At 43.2% G+C, this 24,417-nt stretch overlaps 3 protein-coding genes across 3 annotated transcripts; 2 read left to right on the plus strand and 1 right to left on the minus strand.

The window, feature by feature from the left end:
• Positions 1-5,352: 5,352 nt before the first annotated feature.
• On the plus strand, positions 5,353-9,128 carry LOC138198127 (GTPase KRas). Its single transcript, XM_069149336.1, has 5 exons — positions 5,353-5,666; positions 5,960-6,072; positions 6,579-6,757; positions 8,043-8,202; positions 8,356-9,128. The coding sequence occupies exons 2-5, from the start codon at positions 5,962-5,964 to the stop codon at positions 8,467-8,469; spliced, it is 564 nt and encodes a 187-aa protein (XP_069005437.1). The 5' UTR covers positions 5,353-5,666; positions 5,960-5,961; the 3' UTR covers positions 8,470-9,128.
• Positions 9,129-10,578: 1,450 nt separating this feature from the next.
• pold1 (polymerase (DNA directed), delta 1, catalytic subunit) lies at positions 10,579-21,464 on the minus strand. The gene is made up of 27 exons (XM_069149333.1): positions 21,298-21,464; positions 20,604-20,796; positions 20,102-20,215; positions 19,660-19,800; positions 19,297-19,422; positions 18,908-19,076; positions 18,133-18,247; positions 17,834-17,963; positions 17,536-17,702; positions 17,333-17,437; positions 17,004-17,144; positions 16,763-16,873; positions 16,393-16,584; positions 16,231-16,319; positions 16,026-16,142; positions 14,814-14,927; positions 14,463-14,610; positions 13,934-14,029; positions 13,633-13,770; positions 12,959-13,134; positions 12,628-12,780; positions 12,433-12,535; positions 12,161-12,293; positions 11,653-11,766; positions 11,438-11,490; positions 10,937-11,034; positions 10,579-10,847 (listed from the first exon to the last, which is right to left on the minus strand). Exons 2-27 carry the CDS (start codon positions 20,788-20,790, stop codon positions 10,760-10,762), a joined length of 3,318 nt encoding a protein of 1,105 aa, XP_069005434.1. The 5' UTR covers positions 20,791-20,796; positions 21,298-21,464; the 3' UTR covers positions 10,579-10,759.
• A 480-nt stretch (positions 21,465-21,944) lies between these two features.
• On the plus strand, positions 21,945-24,369 carry elof1 (elongation factor 1). The gene is made up of 4 exons (XM_069149340.1): positions 21,945-22,021; positions 22,562-22,684; positions 22,767-22,837; positions 23,015-24,369. The coding sequence occupies exons 2-4, from the start codon at positions 22,569-22,571 to the stop codon at positions 23,077-23,079; spliced, it is 252 nt and encodes an 83-aa protein (XP_069005441.1). The 5' UTR covers positions 21,945-22,021; positions 22,562-22,568; the 3' UTR covers positions 23,080-24,369.
• Positions 24,370-24,417: the final 48 nt, after the last annotated feature.

The following is a 24,417-nucleotide window of genomic DNA, read 5'->3' on the forward strand; positions in this document are numbered from 1 at the left end:
TTGTGCCATTTGTGTCGACATGCTATAAGTAGGACTTCCGTTAAAGAGTTCTTCAGGCAACACAATAGTGCAGTTGTCAGTGTTGTCGTCTCACAGTCTAAAGGTCTGTGGTTCGATCCCTGCTTGGGACTCTCTATGTGGAATTTGCATGTTCCTGCATAAGTAATAAGTAAAAGTAAAATATGTCGTCCAAAATATGGAAGACTAACTTATGCATGTAGTCCATGATGTAAAACAAACATCATGTAGTCGTAAATGTGACAAATTCACACTCCAGGCAAGAACATGCAATCCTCCACAGACAGAGTTCCAAGCCCCTGATCGAACCGAGTACTTCCTGATTGTGACATGACAACGCTGGCAACTGTAAAACTGTGCTTCCTTTATTGCATGTTTGACTGATTTATATAACTTATATGACTTTTAAACTTTTTTAATGAAGAGACCAGTGCAGTGGTTCGTGCTGTTGACCCCCAGTCAGATAGTTCCAGGTTTGATTCTTCCCTTGACATGGCTTTTCATTGAAGATCTTAACATCATCCTTTCCACGGCTTGTCTTGAACCTGCAATCTTCTGACTGGAAGGCAACAATGCCAACCACTGCAACGTTGACCGCTCTTCTGTAACATGTTTAAAAGTTATGCAAGTCAGACAATCATGCAATAAAGAGAGCAAAATGGTTGTCATTTCACAATCAGGAGCTTCTCGGTTTGATAGGGGGCCTGGAACTTAGTGTGGAGGATTGCTTGTTCTTCCTTAAATGTAATGTTTTACATTATGGACAACGTGCATAAGTTAGTCCTCATTATTATGGATGACAAATGTTACTTTTAGGTTGTTAGTTTTGCACGTAGAAAGTCAAAGGCGGGACTCAAACCCTGGACCTTTAGACTGGGAGACGACAACACTGACAGCTCCACCACTGTGTTGGCTTCCACAAATTGAATGGAAGTCATACTTATTAAATGTCGTTAAAAAAAATATCATGCTGTAGTATGACTTTTGTGTCAAATTTTGGACGAAACGCTAAAGTATGACATTTTTACCATGTTTCGGATGACATGTACTATGACTTTTTTTTTAATCATATTTGGGATGACATGCTATTGTATGACCTTTTTACCATATTTCAAACGACATGCTATGCTATGACTTTTTTTTTTTATCATATTTGGGATGACATGCTATAGTATGACCTTTTTACCATGTTTCAAACGACATGCTATACTATGACTTTTTTATCATATTCGGGACGACATGCTATAGTATGACTTTTTTTTCATATATTGGACGACATGCTATAGTATGACTTTTTTACCATATTTTGGACAACATGCTATAGCATTAATTTTTTTTTTACCATATTTTGGACAACATCCTATAGTATGACTTTTTTTTCATATTTGGGACGACATGCTATAGTATGACTTTTTTTTCATATTTGGGACGACGCGCTATAGTATGACTTTTTTTTCATATTTGGGACGACATGCTATAGTATGACTTTTTTTTACCATATTTGGGACGACATGCTATAGTATGACTTTTTTTTCATATTTCGGACGACGCTATAGTTTGACTTTTTTTTCATATTTTGGACGACATGCTATAGTATGACTTTTTTTTTCATATTTCGGGCGACATGCTATAGTATGACTTTTTTTTCATATTTTGGACGACATGCTATAGTATGACTTTTTTATCATATTTCGGGCGACATGCTATAGTATGACTTTTTTATCATATGACTCCAAGGTTCCTTACAGTTTTGCTGGAGGCCAGGACAATGCCATCCAGAGTAACTAAGTGATGAGAGAAAGAGTTTCTGAGGTGTTTAGGACCAAGTACAACAACTTCCGTTTTGTCTGAATTTAGAAGCAGCACGTTTTTGGTCATCCAGGCCTTTAATGCCTTTTAGACAGGCTTCAAGTTTTACTAACTGACTAGTTTCATCTGGTTTTATAGAAAGATATACCGGAGTGTCATCTGCATAACAATGGAGTTATGAAGTCAATGAAGTCACTACTGCTGAGAGCTGAAGGAATAGAGGGCTCAACAGAGCTGTGACTCTTTGTCAGCCTGGCTACAGTGCTGAAAATAAACCTGGGGTTGTTCTTGTTGTCCTCTATTAATGATGAATAATATAAGGTACTGGCCTTATGAAGGGCTTTCTTATATAATAATTAGACTATCCTTCCAGGCCAGGTGAAATTCTTCTAAATTAGTGAAACTCCATTGCCTTTCCAGCTTTCTAGTCGCCTGCTTAGCAGAGCGTAATTGGGAGTTGTACCATGGAGACAACCTCCTCTGATTCATTACTCTATTTTTCAGAGGGGCGACATTATCTAGAGTTGGACACAGAGATGCTGCAGTGTTTTCTACGAGATGATCCACTTGTGTGGGACCAAGATCAATGTAGATGCCTTCCACTGCTTTAACACACGGCATCGAAGAGAATAAGCATGTAACTGCTTCCTTAAACTTGGACATGGCATTTTCTGACAGACATCTACTGTAGTGGGATTTATTCCCACATGCTGTGTAGTCCATTATTGTAACTTCAAATGTTAATAAGAAGTGTTCCGACAAAACAGGGTTTTGAGGAAATACAATAATATTTTCAGTTTCCATGCCATATGACAGAACCAGATTGAGGATGTGGCTACCACAGTGACGGGGTCTGAGAAAAGCCTATAGAATCTAATAATGAGCTGGAAGTAGAACTGAGGCTGTCGTTGTCCACGTCAACATGAATGTTAAAGTCACCCAGTATCATCACTTTATCTGAACTCAGCACTAAATCAGATAAAAAGTCAGAGAATTCAGTTAGAAACTCTGAATAAGGACCAGGTGGGCGATAAACGACAACAAATAGAATCGGTTTCTGTGCTTTCCAATTTGGGTGTGAGAGACTAAGAGTCAGACTCTCAAATGACACATACTATACTAAGGACATTTTATGAGATTCTAGAAGACATGACATTTTGGACAGCATACTATAATATGAAATTTTTAGGATATTTCACACATATCAGATATTTGATGACAGCTTTGCACACTCTTGGCATTATTTCAATCAGATCCATGAGGTCGTCACCTGGAATGGTTTTCCAACAGTCTTGAAGGAGTTCCCAGAGGTGCTGAGCACTTGTTGGCTGCTTTGCCTTCACTCTGCGGTCCAACTCATCCCAGACCATCTCAGTTGGGTTTAGGTCGGGTGATTGTGGAGGCCAGGTCATCTGACGCAGCACTCCATTACTCTCCTTCTTGGTCAAATAGCCCTTACATAGCCTGGAGGTGCGCTTGGGGTCATTGTCCTGTTGAAATACAAATGCTGGTCCCACTAAGCGCAAACCAGACGGGATGGCATGTCGCTGCAGAATGCTGTGGTAGCCGTGCTGGTTAAGTATGCCTTGAATTTTGAATAAATGACCAACAGTGTCCAAACCCCCACACCATCACACATCCTCCTCCATGCTTCACGGTGGGAACCACACATGTAGAAACCATCCGCTCACCTTTTCTGCGTCTTACAAAGACACGGCGGGTGGAACCAAATTCTCAAATTTGGACTCATTAGACCAAAGTACAGATTTCCACTGGTTTTATGTCCATTCCTTGTGTTTCTTGGCCCAAGCAAGTCTCTTTGCAGCAATTCAACCATGAAGGTCTGATTCACGCAGTCTCCTCTGAACAGTTGATGTTGAGATGTGTCTGCTACTTGAACTCTGCGAAGTATTTATCTGGGCTCTAATCTGAGGTGCTGTTAATTTGCGGTTTCTGAGGCTGGTAACTCTAATGAACTTATCCTCGGCAGCAGAAGTAACTCTTGGTCTTCCTGTCCTGGGGCGGTCCTCGTGAGAGCCAGTTTCATCATAGCGTTTGATGGTTTTTGCAACTGCACTTGAGGATACATTCAAAGTTCTTGAAATTTTCCAGACTGACTGACCTTCCTGTCTTAAAGTAATGATGGACTGTCGTTTCACTTTACTTAGTTGAGTGGTTCTTGCCATAATATGGATTAGGAGTGGAGTCGAATAGGCCTCTTCACTGTATAGAACTGTGCACCAAGCCTGCCTCTGCACAACACAACTGATGGTCTCAAACACATTAAGAAGGCAGCAAGAAATTACACAAATGAACTCTTGACAAGGCTCACCTGTTAATTGAAAACCATTCCAGGTGACGACCTCATTAAGCTGATTGAAAGAATGCCAAGAGTGTGCAAAGCTGTCATCAAAGCAAAAGGTGGCAACTTTGAAGAATCTAAAATATAAAACATATTCTGGTTTGTTTAACACTTTTTTTTTGTTTACCACATAATTCCATATGTGTTCCTTCATAGTTTTGATGTCTTCAATATTAATCTGCAATGTAGAAACAAATAAAAATAAAGAAAAAACATTGAATGAGAAGGTGTGTCCAAACTTTTGACTGGTACTGTACCATAGTTAGGCAAGGCAAGACACATTTATTTGTATAGCACATTTCAACAACAAGGCAATTCAAAGTGCTTCACATAAAACTATTAAAAGCAAAAGTTACAGTGCAGTGTATGACATAAAATATAGAAATAAAATACAGAAATGCAAGAAATTATTCAATCCTTAAACCTGGTTCAATGAAAGGCGGCAGCAAACAGAAAAGTCTTCAAGCTTGATTTAAAGGAACTGATGGGTGCAGCAGACCTGCAGGTTTCTCAAGATATTTGGAGCTTAAAAACTGAACGCTGCTTCTACACGTGTAGTTTTGACTCGGCACAGAAAGGAGACCAGTCCCAGACGACCTGAGGGGTCTGGATGGTTCATGAGGTAGCAGCAGATCAGAAATGTATTGTAGCCCTAAACACACACATATATAATTACAGCAATTACGATATCATGGTTACGCCCTAGTGCATGCTCTAAATACACCCAGGTCAACCATAATCACTCTTCCGGTAAAAAAAAAAAAAAAAAAAAAAAAAAAAAAATTCAAAATAAAACAATTAATCATCTGGTCAAAGCCCACTGTGTAAATGAAGGATAGCAAAGCATTTATGAAGACAGCATTTACAGCAGGGCTGCTTCATGAAGGTCAAAATTGGTGGATAATTTAGATTAGATTAGTGTTTACATGACTATGAATACCTTTGTGGATAACCATTCGCACAGTAAAGTTGAGAAGAGCCATTTGCGTGCTAAAGGAGCCACGCCCAATTTAGGCTATACCACTTTACGATTGGGCGGATTTGCCAAGTGTGGGCGGCATCGAAAAAAAACAAACCCAATACTCCACAGTGATTGGACCATCTTCACGTCTATCTTGCATGTCGTCGTTCCATTGGCTGTTCGACGAGGGGGGGGGGGAATTAACGCGAAAACGCTTCGCTTTACAATGAACCACAATGGAGACTAAGTAGGAACTCGTACAAATTCGAGCCTTTAATTTATTTAATAACATGAAGTTCTAGTTTAACGAGTAGCTTTACAAATCTGCAGTTTTAGAATTAAACAACGTAATCCCGGTCGGAAAACCCAAAGTCGCGGACGAGACGAGCGAAGCGTGTCTACAAGTGTTTTATTTTTTTTTTTTGAACAAGGAAATCGTCTCAGGCTAACGTTATGTAGCAAGCTAATCTCCTTTATTCATTCGTAAACTCCGAGTATCGTAAACTCTCCACACGGGTAAGCGCGTTTGAACTGTTTTATTTAACTACCGGCATTCATTCACGTCGAGTCGGTTAAACGATAAGGGCGACCTTAACTTTAAACTCCACAGTGGAAACAACTTTTAACAGATAAATCTGGGTCAAGTCTCTTCGCCGTGTCAGGTTTTTTTTTTTTTTTTTTTTGGGAAGGAAGGAAGGAAGGAAGGAAGAGGGGCAAAGAGACTTTGTTCGGTGTTTGGTTGCTCCTCTTTTGATATCTTGATCGAATGAATATGTCCCACCTGTCGGGTGTTTAATCCCCTTTCGCAGGCATGACCGAGTACAAGCTCGTGGTGGTCGGGGCAGGAGGTGTGGGGAAGAGCGCTCTCACGATCCAGCTCATCCAGAACCACTTTGTTGATGAATACGATCCGACCATCGAGGTGAGAAAGACACAACAACAACAACAACAACAACAACAACACATCAGACACAGTGTCCCCCGCGGTCATTTTACGTGCATTAATCTCAAGATAATCTCACTGAAAAGGGTGTCGTAACCGTGACATGACGCGACACAGTCGTGTCGGTGTCACAACTATTGACACCGTAGTCGTGTTGTTGGTGTCGTAGTAGACCAGCATGTCAAAATCTTGTTAAAACATGCCCCCAAAAAAACACTAGTAATTTAGTTAAAAACTTCAAACTGGTTGTAAAACTCTTTTTTTTTTTTTTTTTTTTTTTTTCCAGTGTTAAATATGTCCGTAGATGGTATTGTTTTATAGCTGCTTTAAAAAAAAATAATATTCAGGCTTCGGCAAGTTCAGACCAAAACCTTCACCGAGGTCTTGTTGCTGCACGACGCGGAGGTGGGGACTGTCGAAAAATAAAAAGCAACCAAACCTGGTAATCGGTACGTTGTTGATCGTGCTCGTGCTTTTGCTTGCAGGACTCCTACAGGAAACAGGTGGTGATCGATGGAGAGACGTGTCTGTTGGACATCCTGGACACTGCAGGTCAGGAGGAGTACAGCGCCATGAGGGACCAGTACATGCGGACGGGAGAGGGCTTCCTCTGCGTGTTTGCCATCAACAACACCAAGTCCTTTGAGGACGTTCACCTTTACAGGTACGGGGTGGCTCGCGGGTGCGCGTGGACGCAGGATGCAGGACAAAAAAAAAAAGAAAAGGGAGTTTGCTTCTGTCTATTTCTGCCGCGTTGCGTTGAACTTGGCTCGGTCATTCAGACCGCTATGTATAGCGCACTAGGCAGGTTTATAGCCCGTCACCGCGAAGCCTATTTACAGAAGAGCGGGAACCCGACTCGGTTATCTGCAACGCAAATCTGCAGATCCGTGGTCGTACGTTCCCGGTTTGCACATCGCGTCACTCGACCAAATTGCGTGCAGCGGTCCGTCCAAGAGCTTTATGTTGTTTGTTTTGTCGAATTGTAAAAGTGCAAGTAGAGGAAAACATTTTTGAAAATTGTTACCTTATAAAGAGTCATATGTAATCAATCACCTGTGATAAATATACTGCACGTCACAGAAACCGCTTGAAAAATTCCCGTTATCTTTTTTTATTCTTTTTTTTTTTTTTTTTGTACTTAAAGAACTGCGGGGCTCAAAGTTACAAAAAAAAAATATATCCTGAGACATAAAAGTGACGACGGTTGACAAAACAGAGTCTGTGGCTTCAATCTAGAACACGTGAGGTATGTCTAACCTATAAACAAGTGCTTTAAATGCTCTTCAATTGGGTTCATTCAACACGTACGCACAGAAACAAAATGCAAAATGCAGCCGTCAGGTGTCATTTGACACGCCGTGCGATTTACACTGAAGCGGGGAAGACGATTGGTCGTTTAATTCTTAAGACGAGACCACGTTAAAGAGCCTCGCTTGGCAGTTATTTTTGTTGGTAAATCTTTGTGTCCTCACGCCGTCTGTTGAAACCTTTGTGCAGAGAAATGGCAGTCATTTAGCAAAATGGGAAACTCCCCTCCGGTGTTGCAGAGATTTGTTAAATTTGAATTCATTATTGCAATCGCAAGATCGTAATTTGCTGGCGGGACCAAAAAAAAAAGAAATAAAAGCGATCCGGAAAAGAGTATCGAGTGTGGCAAAGATATCTCTCTCTCCCCCCCCCCCCCCCCCCCCCCCCCGCGGATGGATCTGCCCGTAAGGGCGTCGAGGGGAGGGGGGGGGGGGCACAACAAACGGCGCCTCCTTTAACGGCAACGCCGACTGAATTATTGTGGCAAAAAAAAAAAAAAAAAAAAACGAGACGGTCCCCGCCGCAGGAATAATCCGAACGCAAAAGCCGTCGCCCGTCTAACCCGGACCGGGGCGGGTTGACGGCTGTTGGGCTGCCTCACACTCTTGATGTTCCGCCGCCTGCCGTCTCCTCCTCAGGGAGCAGATCAACAGGGTGAAGGACAGCGACAGCGTGCCCATGGTGCTGGTGGGGAACAAGAGCGACCTGAGTTCTCGCATGGTGGAGACGCGGCAGGTGCAGGAGCTGGCCCGGAGCTACGGAGTGCCGTTTGTGGAGACCTCCGCCAAAACCAGACAGGCACGTGGGAACGGCGGCGGCGGAGCGTGCGTCGGTTTGCGCCGACGCGCGCACGAGCGTCGGGAGTTAAAAAAAAAAAAAAAAAGACAAAAAAAATTTGACCTCATCATGTGACAGTTTTTTTTTTAAATTTTTTTTATTTCTACGTTTCAGGGTGTAGAGGAAGCTTTTTATTCGCTAGTACGGGAGATCAGAAGATACAAGGAGACCAACCGCAGCAACAAGAAGAGCAAGAAGAACACTCAGAGACGTTGTGTAATACTATAGTCTCACACACACGCGCACACACACACACACACACACACACACATCCTGCCAGCATCCCTTAGAGCACTTGTTTCACGCCACCACACACACTTTGCTCACCTCTGTCACCCTGGAGAAGCTCGGCTCCGCACAGGGAGGCAGACGTGACAAATTTACATTTCTATTGCCATAACAGTTTCCACTAACAGTATGTTGCCACAAGATTTACCATCTATTCATCCATGTGCAGTGTCCATTTAACACAGATTTATATATATATTATTATTATTTTTTTTTTTTTTGATTACCAAAACAACAAGAAACCGATGTTCTATTTTTTATTCTTAGTTAAAGGCGCCATTTTTTTTTTTTTTTTTTTTTAAATAGTCCTGCCATTGTTTTCAGCTCCTGTTAACTATGAAGTGATGCGTCACTGCATTTATCACTCACATCAGGTGATGCACAAAATCATTTTAGGACTCAACCCATTTCACGATTTTTTTTTTTTTTTTTGCATATTTTGTGACTCTGTATTTGACTTTTAAGAAAACAGTATTTAAATATCTGATCATTTGTTTTCTGGCGAAAACATTTGAACTTGAGACAAATGTTTGCTCCAAAACGGGAGCCCAGAAAGAACGTCTTCCACTTGTGCCGGCGTGACTCGGGGGGGGGGGGGGGGGGGGGGCTTGAAACGACAGCGATATCTACGATTTAATGTTTTTGTCCTCGAGGGTTTTCAGCATATTTTACAGTAACAAATCTTCAGAACCGTGTTCCAGGTGCACTTTATTCATTTCCTGGTTATGTGTTTATAAGAGAATTTTAGGATTGGCGCGAGGTTTACTCAGGAGTACGGTTTTACACCCGGCCGTGTCAAACGATTGGCCGAGACGTGACACTCCTGCTCGTCGTGTTGCGTCACCGTCGGCCCGTTGTTTTTGACACGTCAGCTCTGCTGCCGGTCCCACACGGTCCCTGTATTCCAAAGTCCTCTTTTAAAAGCAGCAGTAGGCGGCGGCGGCGGGTTAGGTCAGACCGCACTCCACCCGCAGCATGTAATCGTGATTAAAAAAAAAAAAAAAAAAAAAAAAAATGTGGTACTGCACATAACATTTAAAAACACACTGATACTGAAACCAGATTCTTACGTGGCAGCGAGTCTCCAGTGTTCAGGGCACGTCGTCGGTCATGTCAAGTGATCGTACTTGATGCGGGGACGATGAGGATATTCGTCAGGGGAACAATTTTTCTGCGGCGGCGCTCGACTTCCTTGATCGTTACCGCCCTCCTCGACGGAATGGATTGCTAAATTTTTCTATTTTTGTACGACCGCAAACGACATTTAAAAAGCCACACCTGCATTAATAAAGCGGCGTCTGCGCGGTTACGTAACGACATCAAAGTTCAATGCGCGAACCTCAGCGGGGCCGCATCCTCCCTAACGAGTCAACCCATCCGTGCGGGGTTGTTTCCCTGCTAAGGTGGGAGCCAGCAGGCTGCTAGAGCCCGTTTCATTGCTGTTCAAAATGGGATTCGGAGCGACTGCATATTTTACATATTAAAATGTTCAAAAACTTGATTCGACGTGAACAATTCTCAGTGACGGCTCTGTAAAAATCTGTAACGCACTCTGCTGTAATGACCAAGTAAACATCTTTAGCTTTACCATCGTGTCCTGTTTGCTTTTATCCAAGATTGATCTTTACTCGAGTGAGCCTTTCGGGGAGGGTAAAAGTGTTCCAAGAAAACAACAACAACAAAAAAAAGATCTGATCTGTGACATTTGACTTTGTACCGTGTATATGGGAACAAATGCTCCTCCACTCAAGTTTTGTGCCTTCAAAAATGAAAGATGATTCAGTCTTTTGTTTTTGGAAGCGCTAAAGCAGTTGAGAAGAAGAGAAGTGATTCATGTGGTTTGACTGAGTGAAAGGGAAAGTTCCTCTCTTCATTTCCGTGTGCACGTTTACTTTTATGTCAAATTAAACTCGGTGTACCTTTTGTAGACCTGACGGCTTGTGTGGTTCAGCGTATCGTGTATACGTTTTGTCACCATGAGTGTGTTGTTTTTTTTTCTTTCCCCGATAGTAATGACAGTAATACCCGACAGCCCAAAAGGAATTCATTGCTTTTTGATTTTATTTTACAAAAGACTCCACTCGCTGACATTAGAATCGAAAACGTAGAAAAAGTGTGATATACATTCATTTTTACAAGCGCCAAAAAAAAAGGCGCGGAAAACACGGCGAGAGGCCCAACGGTCACCGGGAAGGAGGCACGCCGGCCGGCCACGGCCGGCCACGGCCTCTCACCATCCAAAACGAGACACCAGCTTGCTCTGGTCGTCCAAATCTTTCTGGACCTTCTTCCTCATGTAGAAGATGGGACAGTCGCGGCTGCGCAGGAGCGAGACGAGACGAGCGTTACCGCAATTCCGCAGCAAACAAACCAAGCTGATCTCCGACACGGTAAAATGTGTGTTCACCTGGTACAGAGCACGTCCTCGTGGAGGGAGCCCTGGCAGCGCTGGCACTGAGTCCACAGGCGGGAGAAACGCTCCTCCAGTGCATTCTGGTGGAAGATCTGCAAATCAACGACCCGGATTAGTCAGCATGTTGTGTTTTTGGATGTTAAATCTCTTTAAAAACGGTCCGATGAAGAACTGCCTCTCTGTGACCATTTAGCCGGCACACCTGTGGCGAGGCCGAAGGCAAACAATTAGGAAAGTCAATTTGGTTTTAAAAATGGAATCAAACTGCGGTGTTTAGCTCGATGCACTTGCGTGCTTTTTTTTTTATATTTCAATTTCTCTTCCAACAAATTCTCTGCGCTCTGAAGAGTCCTGACGGAGCAAGATGATAATATTAAATATTGGTTTTCTTGAAACGCAGTCGGGGCTGAGACTTGAACGAATCAAATAAAGCTGCCCCCATCGGGGAAGAAGACCAACTTGTGAGATGATGAAGTCGTGTGGGAACTTGCCTACCTCTTTTTGGTACAGCTCGGACTCCTTTTTCTTACAGAAATCACAAACAGCCGCTGCAATGAGACGTGTTAAAATGTTTAAAAAAAAATATACACACACAGATAAAAGGAAAATAATCGTGGACCAGACCTGTGCTGAGAAATGAAGATATCTTTCTAAAAGCATCACCTTAACTCAAAGTGAATATCAAAGGAGAGTAAAAGAAACCAACACACCATCCGTCTTGAGCACCGCTTTGCAGCCGATACAGGTGCTTCTCCTCTGAGCGAAGGCCATGAGGCCCCCGATCTTCGAGGTCAACACGGTCTTACAGCGAGTGTGGTCGCCCTCTGAAAGATACGGCAAGATCGACGGCAACGTTAAGATCGGAAATCACCTACAACAACACACACACACACACACACACACGCTAGTGCCGTTTTATTCACTCAACCTGCACAGCTCTGTTACATCTCTCCGTTTTGACTGAAGAAACTTGGGACACCTGGTTCGGTTGGTTTACGGTTGCTACATTTATGCACGATACGCAAAAAGATGAGATGCAGATTGTTTTGATGATCGATCTAAAGACGACCGAATTGCAGGTATTTACACAAGGTTCTGCTTTAAAATGCCTCCTCCACTCCGGCGGCACTCGTTTTACACCGATATGCTCGTTAAGTCACTGAGGACACCAGGATATGTGTGTGTGTGTGTGTGTGTGTGTGTGTAGCGCCGACTTACTGAGCAGGACGCTCTCTGCCTTGCTTTCTCCCAGGATCGGCTCAAATATCCTCAGCAGGGGTTTAGACAGCTGCTGTTCCAGGTAGTATTGTGTGTCGATGGGAATGTTGTTCTCCAGTACGTAGATCGGGTCCTGAAACACCATGTGGGAGAATCAGGATCACCACGACTTCATGTGTATAATGAAGGAAAAAGGGCTGCAAACGCGCACGTCAGACAATCAAAGACGACGGCACACACACACACACACACACACACACACACACACACACCTCTGACTTCATGTACGCCGCTGCTCCCTTTGCAGACTTGATAATGACGTAGGGAACTCGGTCTCCCAGGTTGGGGGCGCTGCCTGCATCTCTTTTTCGCATCCTGCAAGACATTATAGGGTTAATTTACATACACACACACACACACACACACACACACGTTGTTTCTAATAAGACGTCAGCGATTGATCGGACCTTTGTGCCAGCTCCACGTGGGCCTGTTTGGCAGCGTACTCCTGGGCGGTGCGCGTTAACTCCTTGGTGATGACCAGCTGGCTGATGTCGATACGATTGCACAGCAAGTCCGAGATCACTTCTTTGGCGTGAGCCACGGCGCCTTCAGGGTCCCTGAGGACACAGCACGCCAGCGGTGATTCGTTTTATACATCCGGGCAATAAGACAGAGGGACGTCTGAGCATCAGGAATCCTACTTTTAGATGTTTTTTTATTTATTTATTTTTTTAAGAAGCCAAATATCTTAAAAAAAAAATGAAAATAAAAATAAATAGTTCAGTGAGCGTGTACCTGTCTATGAGGATTTTCTGCAGGCAGGTGTTGATGAGGTTCGCCACCAGGGGGCAGTTGTCTCGGCGGACAGTCTCGATGCCTTTACAATCCATCTTCTCGTGTGTGTCGGCGCTGGAGGAGAAATAGAGGCCTGCGTAGCGCTTCTTATTGATCAGCAGGTACGGGTAGTACACCTGTGGGAGTCACAAATGTACGCTTTCATTAACACTGCTGTGAGCTGCTGCTGCTGTGATTAAAAAAAAAAAAAAAAAAAAAAAAAAAAATCGAGATAAAAATGGATGTGAATTAAATTACAACGACAAGAATATTGCGTTGAATAATAATTCACGCAGGACTTTTCAAAACAAAGTTACAGTGCTCTACATTGTTGGACAAGGATTAAAACATTTTTAAGTGCAGGATTTGTTTGTCCAAGTTTAAAGGGTACTTATTGAGAATTTATTGTTTGACCTGTAATAAAAGAGGCAAGTACACTTTATAGTGTCACATGAAATCTCAATATCTGTGTCGCATCTTCAACTCGTCAGATGTTACACATACATCTAGTTACTGTAGGAGAGAGAAATAAATACAACTTGAAACGTCCTTATTAACAGAGAGAAAAAAAAAACCTCAGTCACACCTCTGGCAGGAAAAAGAGCTTTGACAAATGAGTTGGACTGAAATGGTACCTTCTCAAACTCCAGCTTGATGGGTGGCGTGAAATGTGAAGACACCGACTCAGCTGCCTCCTTCCCGATTTCCATGGCTTCTCTTACTGTCGCGACTCCAAGCTTCACCATCACGGAGTCGGTGTCACCGTAAATAACCTTGACGGGCGGCAATCAAATCAAAAAACACGCGTCCGTGTTTAAACTACAAAGAGGGACTGATCTGATAAGTCGGCTGCTATTCGACGTTCGAAATGATCAGGACGAGAAAGAGAGTAGTTTGGTGCAGCGTTGGTGGAGGGCAGCCGCGCGTGTTCCTCACCTTGGCATCAGCTTGGTAGCCGTTAGAAATGGTGTACTTGGACTCCACCAGCTGTTTGGTTGTCTCAATCATCTGTCTTCCAAACCCAGTGACACTCTGGACGAGACACAAGAAAATATTGGGAGTAAACTTCTCTAATACATCTGTGGTGAGTTCCAAAGGCTGCGGAAAAGAAACGTGGAGCGACGCCGTCAACTTTCCACAAAACAGCGACGGCCTGCAGCAGTTCGGGTTTGCACCAGCAGTACATCTGTTTTACATTGTTTACAGTTCTTTCTGCAGCTGTTCTGTGGTTTCTATTTCAGCACTAATCTCTGCGCTACATCTTTGTTTACGGCCCTTCTCTGACTTCACACCTGCTCACAACAGTCGGAATTGTACTGGTAGTCAAACGGGGACAACTCCATTTACAGAAACGTAAACACTCGACGTGCTCGAAAGTGGATTTGAAGTCGAACAACACAACCTTGCCCCGTCTACTCGGGGACGTTTAGCCAACAGTGGTCTTCCAAAAATATAAAGCGCTCACCTGCGAGATCTCGAGGCAGGGCAGTTTGCCCACCTGGGCCCCCGTGAAGCCGTAGACGGAGTTTGCGCTGATTTTGAGGGCCAGCTGTCGACCGTCCAGCACCTGCTTCTTGAAAGGGTCGGTCTCCTTCTTCAGCTCTGTTTTGGCACTGTGGACGGACGAGAAGGACAATCCGAGAGGGACACCGCGTCAGCCGACTCGTGTGCACACCAAGAACGTGTTTATCTACTGTACACTGCCTATAGGATTCTTCCATTTAATATGTTTTGTGCATATATGGACATGGACCATCTGGACTATTCCCGTCTTTTACAACCCTTGTTCAGACTGTTTATTTGAACCAATTCAAACCTCTTTCGAGCGGACAGCAGGTTCTCCAGGATCTCGGGAAGAAGTCCTTTCCTCACAGAGCTCTTCACAAACTGATCACCTGTAGGAGTCTTGATGAAGTCATCCGGTGACAAGCTGAGGACACACAACCACTTCAATTATTCACTCAGCAGTCATTCAAATGATCAGTCACCATGTACAGACCAGCGTCACAGGAAAAAAGAAAAAAGAAAAAAAGATACTCTACACCAGGGGTGTCAAACTCATTTTAGTCAAGGGGCCACATACTGCCCACTTTGATCTCAAGTGGGCCAGACCAGTAAAAATCATAGCATAATAACGCATACATAACGACAATATTTCTCTATGTTTAAATCATTGGTGAAGGTTTTTGGATGATAAACCCTATTTTAAGGTCTTTCTACAATAAACTAGAAACATAAAGACCAAAAACTCAAGACATCAGCCCACTGTTTATCTGCCTGGGCTCTCCTCTGCAGATTCCCTCGCAGCGAGCGCTTCTGCCTCCGGAGCAGACGTCGCATTTACGCTGTTTTTGAAGCAATTACTGGATCGATTAAAAAAAAAATATTACAAAACGTTTGTACTCATAAACCTCCATATTCTCATAGAAATGCACTTTATGTCCTTCTGTAATTTTCACACTTAGCAAAGTCATCCGGCGGGCCGAGCTGGGCCGGATCCGGCCCGCGGGCCGTATGTTTGACACCCCTGCTGTACACGGTACTTGGTCATTAATTCACTGGTTTAAACAAGCTGCAGTTGCCCATGTTCCTGAAGCTCTGGTTACAGGGTACTGATATTATTACTGATTACAGTGATCAGAAGCCGGAAGAGGACGAGTGTGCATAAACACGGACGAAAAAAAAAAATCCTCTAACTAGCAGACCATAAATCCATCCAAAACTCTAATGATGACGTTTGGGTGTTTATCTTTGAACATTTCATGTGTATACACACAGTTTTATAATCAAAGGTAGCCTTCTTTTTAAACCCGTTTAACATTGATTGACAGGAAGGAGTGTTTGATTTTCATGCCTGCGCAGGTGTGATGAGATAACATAAGAGGACCAGGCTCGCTAAAACTATATAGTAAACCGTATTTAGCTAAAAAAAAAAAAAAATAATAATTAACAATAAGCACAAAACACATCAAAAACTGCTACGCCGCAGAGGAAAAACCGAAAAACAACAAAAAAAAGAAATGCTCACCCCAGTTTCTCCGCTGTGCCTTTTTGCAGCAGGGTGGTGTAGCACAGATTGTGAGCCATCATGATGGACGGATACAAGGAAGAGAAATCCAGGGTGGTGATGGGAAGGCTGTAATATCTACACGGGGAAGAAGGTGGAAAGGTACATGAGAGGGCTGCAGCTACCACACAGTCATACTGACACAAACCAATGTAGACACACTTGCCCTTTCTCTGGCTCGATGACAGTCGCTCCGGTGTAGTCTTCTCCTCCTTGTGTCTTTACAACAGGCATGACCAGGTCCTGTTTCATGGCCTGAACGTGTCCAAACGGTTAGTTTCTGAAATCCGGCGCGTGCAGAAACTACATTTGCGTTTACCCTTCCTACCTGTCGGAGCAGCTGAGAGACGACTTTGATCTGCTGTCCTCTGGAGAGCAGGTAGGTGAGAGGCACCCCGGTCACTCGGGCCATCTCCATGTAGTTAATCACACACATGAGCTTCTGCAGCAGGCGCAGTGGGAGGTAGGCGTCTTTCAGGCAGTAGACTGCCAAACGGCGACGCGTCTGTTCATTTCCATTCTGACATGGAGGGGGGAAAGAAGAGGGGAAAGGATGGGTGAGGAAAAATATCAACAATTCAAATTTCTTTTCTTTATTTTATGTCTAACTTGACCCATATATTTAAATATTGACGAATGAGGGCAGTCGAGTCTGCGGAACACGTAAAAACAATCAGCTGTGTGGGCTGGTGCCTAACCTGCAGGTCAGTGATGATGGAGTGTTGCACATCCTCCTTCTGTTCTTGCAGAAAATGGAAACTCACGGCGTTCAGGGTGTACGAGCGCAGTTTGTAGTCCCTGAGGAGAACCTGAGAGAAACACAGCAATCAGACTACAACCAAGGTTCAGTGTCTTCAGTGTCCCGATAACATTCACTGCAATAAACCACATATTATTTGCATTGTAACTTAACTATCATTAAATTAGAAAAATGCCGACCTGCAGCAGATCGAACTGAACTCGGCCCTCCATGTTGATGCTCTTGTTCTCTCGGCGGCCCATCTGCTTGCTCTGGAAATTTGATTCTCGCATCACTGATTTGATCCCTCGCATTCGGCCCAAGTATGGAAAGTAATTGACCTGAACGCAAGAGAAAGTGTATTAGTGAGAGGAGGAGAAAACAGAAATGTCTTCGTCCAAACATAAAAGGGAGAACTTAAGCACTTCTGAACAATCTTCCGTACACGTTTTGAGGCTTCGTTGGCCCAAAATATATTGAAGACTTAGGTATTGGATTGAAGTGTGAAATGAATGCGTCTCCATCTCACCTTTAAAGTAGCTGCCCTGTTAAGGAGGTAGGGGAAGTCAAAGTTTTGGATGTTGTAACCAGTGATGATGTCAGGGTCCACCGTCCTTAAAAACTCCGCCCAGCTCTGCTCAGCCAGAGACAAAATAAAACCACAGATGAAGAGCAACACAACCGTGCGGCAAAGAAAAGATGTCAAAACGTTGTTTTTCAGGGCGTGTATACCTGCAGCAGCTGTTTCTCCTGAGTGAAGCACAATATTTGAGAGCCAATGATGCTGGCGCAGGACTGGAGGGTGAACACGGTGCGAATGAAGGGCTCCGTCTCGCCCTGCCGCTGCACCATCGACGCTATCTGGATCACAGGATCTTTGTCTGGTTCGGGGAAGATTCCTGGGAAGAAAAAGAGACGACACCGGAGTCAAAAACTGCGTTTGATTTTCCTGCGTTTGAATAGTAACAGAATAGGTCGATGGTTTTCTGCGTTGTAAGAATGCGCCAGAGAGAGAAATAAAAAAAAACACCTTTTCTTCCTGCACACTCTATGTCAAAGCTGAGGACCCTGAGCGGTGCGATCCTCTGCCAGTCTCCCTCAGCTGGGTGACTTATCAGATCCGTCCATCCCACGTCCACCTCATACTGACACAAAGACACCTGGGGGACAAACACAAGAGGCGAACGTTCACGAACTCTGTTGGTTCCAGGCCCGAGAATACAAAAACAGTCTGACGACAGAGAAGTGAACGGTTGAGCATCGTAGAAATCTGATCTACCGACGAGGCGGATTGTGTCATGAAACAAGTCAAATGTAAATGAGACCGACCTTGCCTGAGGACTGAGAGCCTGCGTCCTCCGTGCTCTTCTCTTCACGCAGTCTGTACTTGCCTTTGGGAAGTTCAATCCAGCAGCATCCCACCACATCGCAGTCCACCATAAACCTGAGAACACAGGGGAGAGGCTCGTCAGACTGGATTTACTCATCAGCTATTTCGGAAGAAAAATCATTGATATCGTATTCATTTTAAGTGCCATCTTTTACTAAAACAAGTGGGTTTCCCTGACAATAAATGTCAAGACTAGAATTAGTGAGATGTCAATGGTGCTACTGCATATAAGTTTAAGTAGACACAATCATATACAAGCAAAAACATGTATACGGCTATAAAAAAAAAAAAGATCAGTGCAAACAACAAACATCTTGATAAATAAACTCTTCAGAGCATACTTCACAGAAGTAAAATATATACCGTAAATATACGTTGCACCTCCCCGTTTCCATTTTCCTTGGTTATTTTAACACACCACAGGTTGCAATGAATCAGCTTCTTAAGTATGAAGCCAGATGTGCGCTCAGCATGCCATCTAATTTAGCTAACTCAATAAAATCCTCTTGACTGTTGCTTTTTTTTCCCTCCTTCACACACGCAAGATGAATTTCTTTTCTCATTACTTCCCCACAAGTCCACCACTTTGTTTACAAAACCAACACGATTATCAGCTCATGAAACTGATAAAATAAAGAAAAACTGATCACCTCAACATTTCCATCTGTTGTCAACTTAATAAAACTCTTCATCGTTTTAATAAAGCACACACACCTGATTTCAAAATCAATGTTGGCCTCGAAAGATTGGTAACTCTGGATGGGGAAAGTGCCAAACTTTAAGCCCTGTTCCAGCAGTCTCTTCGCAGGAGCGATGAGACGAGGCATCGCCATGGTGATCCGCAAGAAATCCAGAATCTGTCTCCCTTGGTAACCATACATGTCTGTGGGAAAAAGAAAAGAAAAGCTTAGATTAAAAAAAAAATGACAAAAGCATCACGTCACATTATTTTTGTTTTACTGTATAACATTACAAATCACCTTCTAACTTTGCACAAAAAAACAAAACACAATTTGTGAGTGTTTGTGAACTTTTGTAGACACTTCATTTATAGTCACATGACAACAAACCCTTACCAGCATTTACAAATCACTTGTACTCACTCTCTTTGCGGGTGATGTCCACAGCCAGCACTGTGATGGCGATGTTGTCCTTATTGGAGCGCATGTCCTTCAGGACAGCAGAGTTCAGCTCCCTCTTAAATTCACCCAGGTTACTAGATGTGAACCCTTTTCAAACAAACATTGTGGAATTTATGAGAATTACATCAAGTCGTTTCCTCCCAAAAGCAGAAAACCTTTAAAAATGTGACCGCACAGAAAACTGAATTTGGTTTTTAGTAAAAAAAAACAAAAAAAAAAAACACAAACTCTTATGAACTAATAACTAACGAAAAGATATTTGTACTAAGAAAATACAGGTTATCACATTAATACAAGTTTTAGAGGTTAATGACAAGAACTCACCACTTGGTGCAGGAATATAGAAGTATGGCGCAAAACCGTGGATATGACAGCACACGCTGATACCACTGTCTGTTACGCCAAACATCCGAATGATTGGGACTTTTCCTTGTAACTGTCCAGGCATGCCAGCCACCGTCGCCCCTGCAAAACATTAAAGTGGAAACCGACTTACAGACTATTTCTTCTCACAGAGGGTAAAGACATTTCACTCTGAGGACATCCTCGGCTCCCTAAAGTTGAGCCACACCACAATAAAGCCAAGATAACTAATACAACTGTGATCCTTTCATCTATTGGTAAAGGCCAGTTGGGTCCATTCTTCTGTGACTCAAATCTTTTGCGATAGTACTCCTGTCCTTTTTATATAGTTAAAAATATCAAATAACACAGACTCGGGTCAAAAGTTATCTCGATTTTGGCTTCGGCAGGAGTTGATAATCACCCAGATAATAGTCCAGATCAATCTGCTGGAACACCAAAGTGTCGGATGATGGGTCCAATGAAGGAGCTTGAGGCCGCCGCCAGCGAGGGTTAAGGTCTGCTGAGAAAAGGTCACCTGAAGGGACAAGGAGGCGAGACGGAAGAAAAACCAACAAGCTTTATTTTATCGTGTCTGTGGCTGACAAATGTCCGAAAGCCGTCTCACACTGATCCAGCAGATGAAGCTCTCTGGGAGGACGGTTAACTAGTTCCACAGATTACCGATTCAGGAATTAAGATTGATAAAAAAAAAAATGTTACTGATCAGACTTAGAAAAAAAAGTCAAATCAATATTAAAAAAAAAAAAAATTGTCGGCATAGGTTGGGTGCTTTGCGACTACAGTTCTTGTACACCAGGGGGTTAGAGATGGTGCAACACGTCAGCATTTTATTCACATAACTCGGCAATCTCATCCCACCTGAGGGAAATCATTTCCTGTGTGCTTTTCTGTGTAACACTCACCTACGGGTATGACATCGTGTCCTGCCTGTCCCTCCATCTCCTCCGCATCCATCTCTGCTTCGTCAAACATCGACAACTCCTCTTCAAAGTGCGACGGGCTGTCCTCCCATTCACCAGCCGCTTTACCCCGTTTGGCCTGGGACGCGCCCCCGATGAAAGGGCCACCATTGCGTCTCTTAAAATCCATACCTACCTGTCAAGAAAAAAAAAGAAAAACTTAGGTGAACCAGAAAAGGCCAGAGATGATGAGAAAGTAAATCACAACGAAATAAAACCTTTTCACGACAACACACCGACGACGTAGTAGTATCACCACCTCCCGTGAAGAATAAAGTGCGATGAAGGCGATCATAATAACGTAAGAATAAGACAAATAAACACGAGCTGCCTGTCCAAACAGAAACACATCAATTACATGTAATTATACTAAACACGTTTGATGCATTAGATTGGTTCTCATTTGATCTGATTATCTATCAAATCCTGAATAGACGAGAAAAGGGTAACGAACTGAACAACGCGTGGTTGATAATAAACGCTGACACGCGTCCACGCAACACTTTACACGGTTTTGCATCAAAAAATATCGAAGTTATATATTTGTGATGTTATTTGTTTTGCAAAGAGATAAAGCGGGCAGCTAGCAAGCGCGGCTGGAAAACACACGGCGGTTTCGCGCCACGGCTAACCTCACCAAAAAAAAACCACCAAGGACCCCGTGAAAGTCTGCTGTCCGCGTCCGACACGTTTCAAACGAAGTTATGGATCCCTGTCGAAGTTACTTCTCCACGACGGACCCCGGTTGACAAACAGGCTCCCGCCACTCTTCTTTAATTTGTGAACTCTCGCCGACGAAAGCGCGGAAAGTTTCCGTTTTGTTGCCGGGCTCAAAATTAAAGGAATGGACAATGACGTCGCAGAAAGGGCGGGGCATTCAGTCGCACTGAAGCGGAAGTCGGACGCTGCCAATCAACACCCGGTACAAGAACACGACCGTGTGTTCCCGGCAAAATGACGTCAGACGCTACGCAGCATCGAGGGAGGGAAACTTGATTTATTTTTTTTTATTTTTTTTTTTTACTTTAACGGCGCCCAAAAATGAGAATTTGCCCAAAATGAAGACATGAACAGTTTCTAGATAGATAGATAGATAGATAGATAGATAGATAGATAGATAGATAGATAGACTTGATCAGAGAGTGGCTGTGATCAATAGACTTTGTGCCACGAGCCCATTTGAAGGCAGCGCATCTCCCTGGAGGTGGGAGTTCAATTGCAAGCTCCGCTATTGGTCACTTTCGAACCAATCAGACCCCAATCAAATTCTCAGCGAACCAATCAGATGCGAGCTCATCGAGAACGCTGCATCCGGATCCAGTTGACTACTGAGCATCCTCTGCGAGCAAGACATCCCTCTGGTAAGACAACAGTCACACCAGAATCCAAACAGCAAAACATAATCATAATAATGGAGAGACTGAAGAAAACGCACCTCGGTGTTGCCTTTAACCTTCATTGTTTCTTCGGAAAGTTATTTTTTTTGGGGGGTCAGGCAGTCCTCACATACGCTAGCAGCTGCTAGCGACTTATCTGCTAGCGGGTAGCGGTAAGCGTTTTTTTTTTTTTTTTTTTTTTTTTTTCGCTTTATTAGTGTAAATATACTTTTAATTATGTCTAATAACTCCAGCGATTTGCAAGGAAAGTGACAGCTATAGTGGATTTGTGAAATACCCGCGAGAAAAGTCGCATTAACTTTGCCAGGCACACACACACACACACACACACACACACACACACACACTCAGGCACATCTACAGTAATAACAGTGTAAGAGTGTGTGTGTGTGTGTGTGTGTGTGTGTGTGTGTGTAAGTGTTTGGTAATGTCCACAGGCGATGGAAACGACAAGCTCTTAACTGTCTCTGTCCCTGTCCCTGTCTCTGTCTTCTCTGTCTGCAGAGACACAATGGGGCGCAGAAAGTCAAAGAGAAAGCCTCCTCCAAAGAAAAAAATGACAGGGAACCTGGACACTCAGTTCACGTGCCCCTTCTGTAACCACGAGAAATCCTGCGACGTCAAAATGTAAGGAACACAATGAAACTCCCAAAAGCTTTCGAATTGCATCGCGATTATCGTGACTAAAAAAAAAGAACTTGTTTTCCAGGGAACGAACCCGCAACACAGGAATTATATCCTGCAGTGTTTGCTTGGAAGAGTTCCAGACTCCTATAACCTGTATCCTTTTAACCAATCATGCTCCGGTTAAGGTTACATCCACCTGTCTTTGATGTGTGCGCTCTTTGGTATGATTTGCATCTCTATTGGGGAGGAGAAGATCTCTGCAATATGTGAAAACGACGTCACAATTCTATCTGTGCGCACTTGGACTTTCCCTTAATCTTTCCTCAACAGATCTGTCCGAGCCGGTGGATGTTTACAGTGATTGGATCGACGCCTGCGAAGCAGCCAACCAGTAGTCACGTGTTCCTACCTCACCTTCTCTCCAACCTCGCTTTCTGCTTGGTGAATTAGCTCGCAAAATGTAGCCAAATATTTAATTTCTCTCTAAAAGAGGACCTGTTATGCTTTCCCTTCACATATCCAGCATAATGTCACAGTGTAGATGTTCACACTAAACATGGCCAAAGTTTTATACAACGAAAGCGATTCCTTTTGGAGGGGAAAAAAAAAAAAGTTTAAGACTGCTCTGAACACTAGGTTTACAAGAAGCTTCATTATGTGGTCACTTACAGTCCGCCACAATGTACAGACTGACGGTGCTAGGAAATACTATAACTTAGTCATTTGGCAACAGCAGAATCGCATCTTACGAGCTACGTTAGCACATTCCCCACCTGTACACTCAGTAAGAGGGGCACATATAGAACATTTTTTGATTAAAAGACTCCACTCATATGTTAAGAGTAAGCCGGCAACGAGTGTAATATTTATCAAACAGAGACGTCCTGTAGTCTTTGTTGCTGCTGGTGTTTGTGCTCCGCTCTCGTATTCTGGATGGAATCCAGGCTCAAACACTCACAGATGCATTTGAGAAGTTCCAATCAAGCAGCAGGTTTAGATTTACTTTCAGTATCTCCACATTGGCAAAAGAAAGAGGCGTGAAAGAGCGCTGGGTGCAGGCTTCCTGGAATTTGGTCAATCAGAAGAAAGCGGACTTTCTGAGGATTTACCTTAAAGAGACGGTAGCTAAAACAATTAGTTTTGGACAGAATGAACTAAGGGGCTGCATAAAAGGTCAGTATCAGATAAATTAGGAGTATTTTGAACTGTGAATAACAGAAAGCTCTAGCAGAGTCCTAGACTTAGTTGTTGTTGGTTTTTTTTTTTATTAAAAATGAGCATAATAGGTTCGCTTTAAATTCGTGACGTTCTTAGTTTGAATTTTGCCACACGATGAAACATTCCTCCGGCTGGGCCAGAGAGTTGCCATGTTGTTTTGACAGTAACCCGTCTTCACTACAGTTCTCAATGTAAATGTTTTCATATCTTGTGTCAGTGATTGTATTAGATCATGATGTTTTTATTTTTCTGGACCAAACTTGTGTCATTAAGTTTAAGACTTAACTTGATTTTTAACAGCGTAAACATTCCACGTCCTTCTTTAGCATTCTACGTGATTTCTGAATATAGAAAATCTTATAATTATCTTTTAATTAGGTTGTTGTATTTAGCGGTTTTGACAATGTTATTTTTGTGTACCTTTCAACCCCATCATTAATGCACCAAAAAACCTTTTGTTTGTCTACTGCCAGATCTTTCTTCTTCTTTTTGGTCTTGTATATAATTATACTGCT

This window comes from Embiotoca jacksoni, unplaced genomic scaffold (genome assembly GCF_022577435.1).
Source record: "Embiotoca jacksoni isolate LCO1_2020_lvr unplaced genomic scaffold, fEmbJac1.0.p SCAF_15, whole genome shotgun sequence".
Classification (NCBI taxonomy): Eukaryota; Metazoa; Chordata; class Actinopteri; family Embiotocidae; genus Embiotoca; species Embiotoca jacksoni.